At 33.7% G+C, this 9,990-nt stretch overlaps 1 protein-coding gene across 2 annotated transcripts in view; it reads right to left on the reverse strand.

The window, feature by feature from the left end:
- The window catches only part of LOC131166878 (uncharacterized), a 54,713-nt gene extending 46,551 nt beyond the window's left edge, over positions 1-8,162 (reverse strand). Inside the window, exon 1 of one of the 2 annotated variants that reach the window (XM_058125492.1) lies at positions 7,638-8,162. In XM_058125492.1, the coding sequence (XP_057981475.1) occupies positions 7,638-7,818 (181 nt within the window). In that variant the 5' untranslated portion in view covers positions 7,819-8,162. The remainder of the gene's footprint in view (positions 1-7,637) is intronic. The other variant, XM_058125493.1, reaches the window with a different exon arrangement.
- Positions 8,163-9,990: the final 1,828 nt, after the last annotated feature.

The raw sequence follows: 9,990 nt of genomic DNA on the forward strand, positions 1-9,990 counted from the left end.
CCTTTGGATATCCAAAGCATTTACTACTATCCTTATCACTTGATATCCAAAAACATCCAGTGGACTCCAACAATATAAGTAATGTGAGGTAGGGCAAGTATTAGAATTCAGAAATGCTGCGAGAATTAGGGGAGAGAACTAAAAGAAGAGAAGTGAAGAGGAAGAAGAAGATGAAAGAAGAAAGAAGAAGCAGCAGCCAATTGATTTGCTAACCTTTGACCAATATCATCTACTTTGGAATTCAATAAAATTATGCCATCGTCTCTTAAATCATAAATGCCTTGCTCCCCATTATGGTTGCAGGTAAGCACCCTTCCAAACATGCATAATGAAGTTCGAAATTGCTTCAATTTATTCAAGGAAGATGATCCAGGATGATGAAAAACCTAAAATTATGCCAAGGAGCAATTAGTCTATGAAAAACGATTTTGTCAACTTTAGCACACATTTGATAAGCTTAGCACAATTTTCAATCAGCGTGCTTTGAATCAGTTAGATCACCACTTCACCTAAAAGCTTAAGTTGTTAAGCCGTGGGCCAATAATGCAAACCAAGTTTTAACACTCCCCCGCACATGCAGCCCGACAGCTCAGAAGAGATAAATACAAGATAAATAACACCCAATTCAGGAAATACAATAATTTTTTAATCATCACATAATAAACACGACCATCAAGACTAGAACCTAGAACCTGGTAACTAGCTCTGATACCATGTTAGAATTCCACTTTACCTAAAAGCTTAAGCTATTAGGTTGTGGGCCAACAATGTAAATCAAGTTTTAACACTCCCCTGTACATGCATCCTGATAGCATGTGGATAGACAAACATACGATAGATAAAACCCATTAGAAGGAATACAATAATTTTTCATTTAAACGCAGGCAACAAGACTAGAACCCAAGAGACCTTCTAGTAACCAGCTTTGATACCATGTTAGAATACCACTTTAGCTAAAAGCATAAGCTATTAGCAAGTTGTGGGCCAACAAGGTATATCAAGGTTTAACATAATCAATTAGCCTAGTGCATGGTTTTTAACCCATGGTATTTAAATTAATTAGCCTAGTGCACTATTTTCAGCCCACTGCATTTAAATTAATTAGCCCAGTGGTTGGTTTTAACTCCGCCTGTGATGCACTTAATGTCCTAATTTTTTCACACACAGCCGGTCCCAAGCCCAGGTAAAGGAGGAGGGTTACGTTAGGTAGCTGAAAGTCAGCGTTAAATTTGTTAAGATCACAATGATATGAATTCTTACCGAATATTTGCTGGGGCGTCCCCTACGAGCGACGCATTGCACTTGAACCACCCGGGTGTAGCAAAAAGTGGGAGTGAGTGGGCTAGGTCGTCGCCTCGAAGCGACGCACCGTGTTGGCACCCAACTACGGTGTCAAATATGCAAGGATTCCTGCATCATTCTAGACGTGGGCAGGTAAAAACGTTAGTTCAGAAAACTAGGATTAGATTAGCAACTTGGAATATAGGGACACTTACGAGTAAAAGCATGGAAATTGTGGATACAATGATCAGAAGAAGAATTAATATAATTTGCCTTTAAGAAACTAAGTGAGTAGGGGAGAAATCTAGAGAAATTGATAAATCAAGATTTAAACTTTGGTACACTGGAAAAGAAAAACATAAGAATGGAGTAGGCATTATTATAGACAAAAACTTAAAAGATAGCGTTGTGGATATAACTAGAGTAGGATATAGAATTATAAAAATCAAGATGGTGTTAGGACATGAGATAATAAACATTATTAGTGCTTATGCTCCTCAAGTCGGCTTAGCAGAAAATCTTAAGAGACAATTTTGGGAAGATATGGATAGTATTATACAAGGCATACTAGGGACTAAGAAAATATTTATAGGAGGAGATCTAAATGGGCACGTTGGAAGAGATAATAAAAATTATGAGAGGATACATAGAGGATATGGACATGGAGACAAAAATGAGTCTGGGGAGATGATTTTAGACTTCGCTATGTCATATGATTTTTGTATAATGGATACTTGCTTTAAGAAGAAAGAAGAACACTTAATAACCTTTAAAAGTGGACAAAATAAAAGTCAAATAGATTTTTTTTAACTAAGAGGGTAGATCGTTTATCATGCAAGGATTGTAAAGTTATTCCAGGTGAAAGCCTAACCACACAACATAGAATCTTGGTGTTAGATATATGTATTAAAATATGGAAGAAAAATGATAAAATAAGCCAGTGTAAGAGAACTAGAAGGTGCAACCTAAAAGGAGAAAATATAATAAAATTTAAAGATAAAATTATCAAAGATGGGGATTGGACCATAGAGGATAGGATAGATACAAATACTCTTTGGAATAGATTAGCTAGCTCTATTAAAAAGATAGTAAAAGAGGTTTTAGGTAAATCAAGGGGAAGATTCTTGAATAGCAAAGAGAGTTGGTGGTGGGATAAAGATGTACAAAAAAATCATAAAGACAAAAAGAATTTGGTATAAAACGTGGCAAAAATGTAGAAACGGAGATAACTTTGAAAAATAAAAGGAGGTAAGAAAAGATGCAAAAAAGACCATTAGTGAAGCTAAATATAGATCATTAAATAGTTTGTACGATAGATTAGGTACAAAAAAAGGGGAAAGAGATATATTTAAAATTGCTAAAGCTAGAGAAAGGAAGAGTAAGGACTTAGGAAATGTAAAATGTATAAAAAGTGCGGATGATATTGTCTTGGTTAAGGACGAAGACATTAAAGAAAGATGGCGAAGTTACTTTAGTAAGTTGTTTAATGAAAACCAAGTAAAAGGCTTAAACTTAGAATTGTCAAATGAGGACAAGGCTAAAAATAGGAGATTTATTCACAAAATTAGTGCTAACAAAGTTAAGTTTGCACTTAAAAAGATGAAAAATGGGAAAGTTATGGGACCAGATAACATCCCAATTGAAGTTTGGAAATGTTTAGGTGATAACGGAATTATATGGTTAACTAATTTATTTAATACAATTGTAAAAACTAAGAAAATTCCAGATGAATGTAGGAAAAGTACTTTAATACCTATATACAAAAATAAAGGAGATACTCAAAATTGTAATAACTATCATGGAATTAAACTTATGAGTCATACGATAAAACTATGGGAAAGGGTAGTTGAACAAAGATTAAGGTTAGAAACAAAGGTCTCAGAAAATCAATTTTGTTTTATTCATGGGAGATCTACCACAGAAGCTATTTATCTTTTAAGAAGATTAATGGAAAAATTTAGGGAAAAGAAGAGGGACTTGCATATCATATTTATTGACCTTGAGAAAGCATATGATAGGATACCTAGGGAAGTCCTATGGTGGGTTTTAGAAAAAAAAAAAAAAGTGTATGTAGTAGGTATACCGATGCCACTAAGGATATGTACGATGGAGTAATGACTAGTGTAAGGACTATAGATGGATAAACTAGAGAATTTCCAATCACCATAGGTGTACATCAAGGATTTTCTTTGAGTCCTTATCTTTTTGCTTTAGTGATGGATCAATTGACTAAGAGTATTCAAAAAGAGGTTCCATGGTGTATGTTGTTTGCAGATGATATTGTATTAATTGACGAAACCAGGGACGGAGTAGAGGCTGAGTTAGAATTATGGCGAGAAGCTTTGGAATCTAGAGGCTTTAAGATAAGTAGAAATAAGACAGAATATATGAAATGTAATTTTAGTAATGATAGGAGGAATATTGGAGACAAAATTAAACTTGATGATGAAGAAATAAATAACACTTATAGATTTTGATATCTTGAATCTTTATGCAAGCTAAAGGAGAAATTGAAAATGATGTAATGCATTGAGTTAAAGCAGGTTGGGTAAAATGAAGAAGTGCTTCAAGTGTACTCTGTGATCGTAGAATACCTAAAAGGGAAGTTTATAGGACAGCTATAAAACCAGCTATGCTATATGGATTGAAATGTTGGGCACGAAGAAACATGATATCCAAAAAGTAAAAGTTGCCGAGATGAGAATGCTTAGATGGATTAGTGGGATAACAGTGAAAGATAAATTAAAGAATGAACATATTCGTGGTAAGTTAGGTGTAGCTCTTATAAAAATGAGATAAGGGAGGGACGACTCAGATGGTATGGACACTTGCAACGTAGGCCACATAGGGCACCTGCGAGGAAGAGTGACTTAGTTACTGTGGGCGGCAGTAGAAGGGGTAGAGGTAGACCTAAAATAACTTGGGAGGAAATAATGAGTAAGGATTTAATCTCCTTGAATCTATCAAAAGAAATGGTTCATGATTGCATAAATTGGCGAAAAAGGATTCATATAGCCGACCCCACCTAGTGGCACTAAGGCTTGGTTTTGTTGTTGTTGTTGTTGTTGTTGTAGCCCAGTGATTGGTTCTCAACCCAATGCATTTAAATTAATTAGCCCAGTGCATTTAAACTAGTTAGCTTGGCCACAGGTTTCAGCCCACTGCATTTAAATTAATAAATCAGTTTGTGATTTTTTAGCCTTGTACATTCAAAATTAACGAGCCCGACTAACCAAATCAGCAAGGTCAGCTCAGAATTGACATGCAACCAATGTCAGTCGACAATCAGCAAGGTTGCCAAGCAACTGAAACGTCAGCTTGGTCGGCCCAGCATTTACAACATCAGCAATGTCAGCCCGAGAAGTAACACATCAGCCTAGCCATTCACAGGCCAACTGAGTCAGCCCAACATTTCCATTGTGCTACTTGGGAAAATGCCAGCTGAACCATTCAGTTCACACACAGTTACAAATAACATAAACAACAATATTCAAGATGGTCTCCATTGTCAACTCAGCCTCAGCCCAACCTCAAATCAACTTGGCCTAAAGTCAACTCGAATTGAACTCAAGTTAGCTTGGCTTCATTAGCTAAACATGTAGGCCCACGTGCAGCACATTGTTAAGTCCAACATCAAAGCCTGATCTAAGTGTGAAAGGGATTGGTGAAGACCTAGTCTCAAGAATCTCAACTTCCTACTCTGGACTTAAGGGTAAAAGGAAGTGGCAAAGATCTATTCTCATTTATCACTCCCAATCTGAGGGTTGCATCCTGATTTAAGGGTAAAAGAGGGGTCGATGAACACATATTCTAAACTTCCTAAACCCAACCTAATAGTAAAAGTAACCGATGAAAATCCATTCTCAGTTCTTACTTCCAAATGGTGGGTATCCAGACTTAAGGGTAAAAGGGGTTAGTAAAGACTTATTCTCTACTTTCTACTACCAACCTAAGCAAAAATCCAGTTTGCAGTTCCTACACCCATGCTACTTACATATCCAACCTCCAGCTGCACATGGAAGGGGAAGGAGGGTAATTGATAAGGGATATAACATGGCTAATCCCCTTAGTTAGTCATGATTATTGATGAACATAACAACAAATCAACCATAAATTCAAAATGTCAGTAACAGACATACATGGAAAGCAATGGCTGAAAAAATACAAATAAATGCAAATGACTACAATTGAATTGAATTCTTGTAACTGAAATGACCACCCATATATGAGAGCTCATGCACTCCTTTTAATTGCAAACATATTGACTTGTCTTAGGCACTGGTGAGGTCCCTCAGTGGGCCAGGCCTCCCAGGTGGATTGCAGGAAATTGCTAAGCTGCTGATGATGCAAGGGCTGAGGCCCCAAGCCACATCAAAATTTTACTGCATCAAATACAATAAAAATTCTAACCGTAGGAGATACAAAGTTGACTATAAATGTTTTATAAAGCACATAGCAGAGTAATTTAAAATTCCAGCTCAAGTACCGTATGAAATCCCGACCTGATCTGTCCAAAATTATTGGAAAGATTGGACCAGGACAACATAAGTACTAAGACTGTAGTTTGAGATACAAATTTGTGTATGAAACGTATCTTTATGTCGATTTATAGTTCTGTTTTTGCAGAGAAATTAAGGCAGTAGTTTCAGATACAATAAGGTCAGTGAAATGCTGTGTTGCAAGATTATGTGAACAATTTTATTCGAAATCATTTTCATGTTAAACACTTGAGCTCATGCCTGACAGCAAATGGGATGTTAATCCAATTGCCTTTTTAACTATCATGATTTTGTAAACATGTTTTGAACAACTTCCAAAGTGCACCCAATTGTCATACAGTTGATTCACTGACTTCTCATGGGTAACATCTTATGCAACACAAGCAAAAGTTATTTTTATTTTCTAATTTGTTTGTATTTATTTTTTTATACAGGATGTTTTTATTAGGGTAATATCTTCACAATTCTAGGATATTATGATTTAGGAATTAAGAGGCAACATTTTAGGGCATCATTATTTAAGGCACTACTATTTTAGTTTATTAAGGTTTCCTAGTAACGTTAGTTTTTTTTAGGGAGCTAGTATTTTAGTTTATTAAATTTTCTTTAGTTTCTAATCTTCCAAGCATTGTAAGCCTACAAATATGTCCTTATGTATTAGTGGGAAAGGCAAGGCATTTTAACCCTTAAGAAGCAAGGCATAAGCCTTAAGTCGTTGAGGTGTAACTCTTTTGAGAATTTTATTTTTTAGATAAAAACATATAATAAATTACATATATTTTCAAATTAAGAAAAATTAAGGAAATTACAAATCAAATGTTAAAAAAATATAATATAATATTAATCTGTAAAATTGTTTGTTGGCCATTCAAAAATGCTAACTTGAATTCATTAAATAAATATGCCAAGATATAGCTACGTCTTCGCAACGTTCAAGTTACTTTCAAATTTCAGATGCAACTCTACTATTTTGGAAAGGATGAGTTTCAAAAGTTTTAGGTACCAACTCATATCACAACATTCCTTCCATATAAGCACGCGGTTAAAATTTTTTGATAAAATCCGACTTGAAATTCATGCAGCCAAAATGCATAAGCCTAAACCAAAAAAGGCACAAAAGGCATACTTTTTGTACAAATATGTAAGCCTTGGTGTGTAATGCTTTGGCCTTTCAGGGATTTGGTATTTTAGACTAAGCTGCAAGGCATAGGCAAGCCTCAATTGAGCCTTCTAAAACATTGATAAACTGTATGGGAGTTCAGTGAAAATGCATAGGCAAGCCTCAATTGAGCCTTTTAAAACATTGATAAACTATATGGGAGTTCAATGAAAATGCATTATTCATAAGAAAAGAGAAACAGAGAATTCAATTTACATTTCAAAAAATAAATAAATAAATAAATAAACAAAACAACCAAGAATATTCTATCATAATAAAACGCATAAATAAGATTCTATCATAATAAACTGCATAAGTCCCAAAAAAGCATGAATTCAACATCGCTTCCCACAGCAGATCAATTCAAAGATCCTGGCAAGCAATTGACATCAACGACTCAAATAAACTTTGAAGGCAAGTAGGCAACGCTTACATAAAGTACACAACAAAAGATATAGAAGTATATTTAAATTCTAAGCTGATGCCAACAAATTAAATAGGAAATAAATACTCACATCGACAGTCTATATCCAATTTTTTAAAATAAAACTAAAAAATCCTCGGAGATTTATAACTTCCACCATGACGCACGAAGCTGGACAGCCCAAAATTTTTTAAAATAAGAAGTTCTTTAAAAAGAAACATAAATTAATAGATTAAATGGTCAAAAGGGTCGATGATAATTAGCTCAAACACACCTCTGATGTAGCGCCATGCATAGGGTTCGAGCTTGGTTTCAGGGTAACTGAAGGTGGAAAGAGTGAAGGAGTCGTACACACCCAGGCCGTCGGCTGACCCACAGCGCCCACAGAAATCCGAGCAGAGCATGAAAAGGCAGAGATTCACATACGAATCACGAAAAAAGGCCCTCTTCGCCATGTTTGTTGATTCTGAACCAGCAGAATAAAGAAGGGAAAGGTCTCCTGGAATTCTCTTCAATACAAATCAGTGATTAATATAAAGATATTCTTCAATTTTATAAATGGGTTTAGCTCCAGAATATCAAAGTCAATGGCTTCGAGTTGACGACTGCTGTTGGACGAGAGGCATGATGGAGAAGCCACACTCTGCTGACGAATGACGATCCTTTAGCACGCGCTGCGATCATTTTGGCTCACAGGATTGATTGAATGTTTGTAAATATTATCCATGTGCAAAAAAAGGGCAAAAAATCTTCGGACTTTTTTTCTTCTAGACTCTCTATCAGTGCAAAAAATTCGTATTAAAAATTGGAATGTAATAAATATATATATATATATATATATATTTATAATGGTCTTTGTAGTTTATTTTTTGTTAATAAATTAGCATTGTAATATTATATATTTCAAAATTTTAAACAGGTAAAATATAAGTGTTAAGAAATCATTATTTAATAGAGGCTTTGGCGCCTTTGTTATTACTAATACCTTCTATTTTAGGGTGAAGAATGGATACTGTGATAAAAAAAGAAATAATAATTTTTTATTGGCTTTTGCAAATTTTGTATTAAAAGACAAAAAAAAAAAGTGAATTCACTTTTAACAACTAATTATATATAGGTACTTATCACTTATATGATTATACCATGTTATGCATAAAAAGAATAGCATGTGTTTAATAAAAAAATGAATATAGGGTTGGTAGAATTCTAAAACTATAGAACCAACTGATTTCATTGGGAATAACATCTAGAATAGCGATCCCAACAGTTTATTTGTTAATAAAAATTTAAGCAACATCTATATTAAAAAGTTTATCACTATCTTTCACTTTAAAGAGATTGACTTTGACTTGCATTGAAATAGTAAATTTATCTAGAATCATATTAAGAAAATAAAATTATACTAATATATTAAAGAAGTTTTTGAACTCTAAATTTTAATATTTTATATCTAAATTTTGTTTTAAATATATTTATCTTTAATGTTATTGTAATGACTCAAACCTGAGTGAGTTCCTACACATAAATTTTTCAGCGGTCGCACATAAATTTAAATTATTTTTTTATTATCAAAACACTAATTAGTTTTATTACAAATATATGTCTCAACTATTAAAATGAAATTTTCTAAAATTCTAAAATATACAAATATATTCTAAATTGTATTATACTAAAGTTTTATTCTACTCTACTCTTTCTATTCCTACCCATGCACTTGTTACGCCAGATTTCTGGTATACTCTTCAAAATTATTTGAAATGTAAAATAACGATTGGGAAGAGACGATGCTCAATAAGTAAATAAAATTATTATTAGTGTGTGGCTAAATGAACTTTTATAATTTTGAAAAATAATATTTAATGTTATAATTCTAAAACTACTTTTAAAATAAATATAAATTTAAAAATTTCTACATAAAACTTTTATCATCAATTACAACAGTAAAATTTTATAACTATATCTGTAATTGCTAAATTAAACTTTTAACTTTAAAATTGTAACTATAATATTTAATTATATATATACTGTTGACATTATAGGTCACACCTAATTTTGATAATGATAAATACTGATATTTGATGATTGTCAAGTGTTTGTGCATGCTTAAATGAATATTTTGACACTTGAAGCAACTAGAAGACCCTGAAGACTTTTAATTTGTAATTGTCAAATTAATGTTTGTAATATGGGTTTGTAATAGTAACTTAGGATGTGGTCTGTATTTATCTTACCTGCACATCATGCATATTGGATATATGGTAAACTCAAAATGATCATAGAATGACTATAAGGACCGAATGACTTTAGGGCACCCTTCGGTCGACTCAGGTTTTTGGGCATACTTGAAAAGACCCTAGGTTCCTACACTTATTGCACATTGTCCCCACGATCACATATTTTATCTAAGAAATTAATTTAAATAAAATTAGGTAAAATTGTAAAAATATGTGGAAGATCAGGCAACCGAACCCTAGGAGTTCAAAACTCTTCAGGAGCCCGAACTGCTGGAAAGTTAGCAGTTTGACCAGGCTCTCGAGCGACCGAACCTAGACCGTGTAAAGCGGTTCGGGAGACCGAACGAGTCAACATGTTGACTTGGTTTTCGGGCACCCGAACCTATTTTGAAC

Source organism: Malania oleifera, chromosome 10, assembly GCF_029873635.1.
Source record: "Malania oleifera isolate guangnan ecotype guangnan chromosome 10, ASM2987363v1, whole genome shotgun sequence".
NCBI lineage: Eukaryota > Viridiplantae > Streptophyta > Magnoliopsida > Santalales > Ximeniaceae > Malania > Malania oleifera.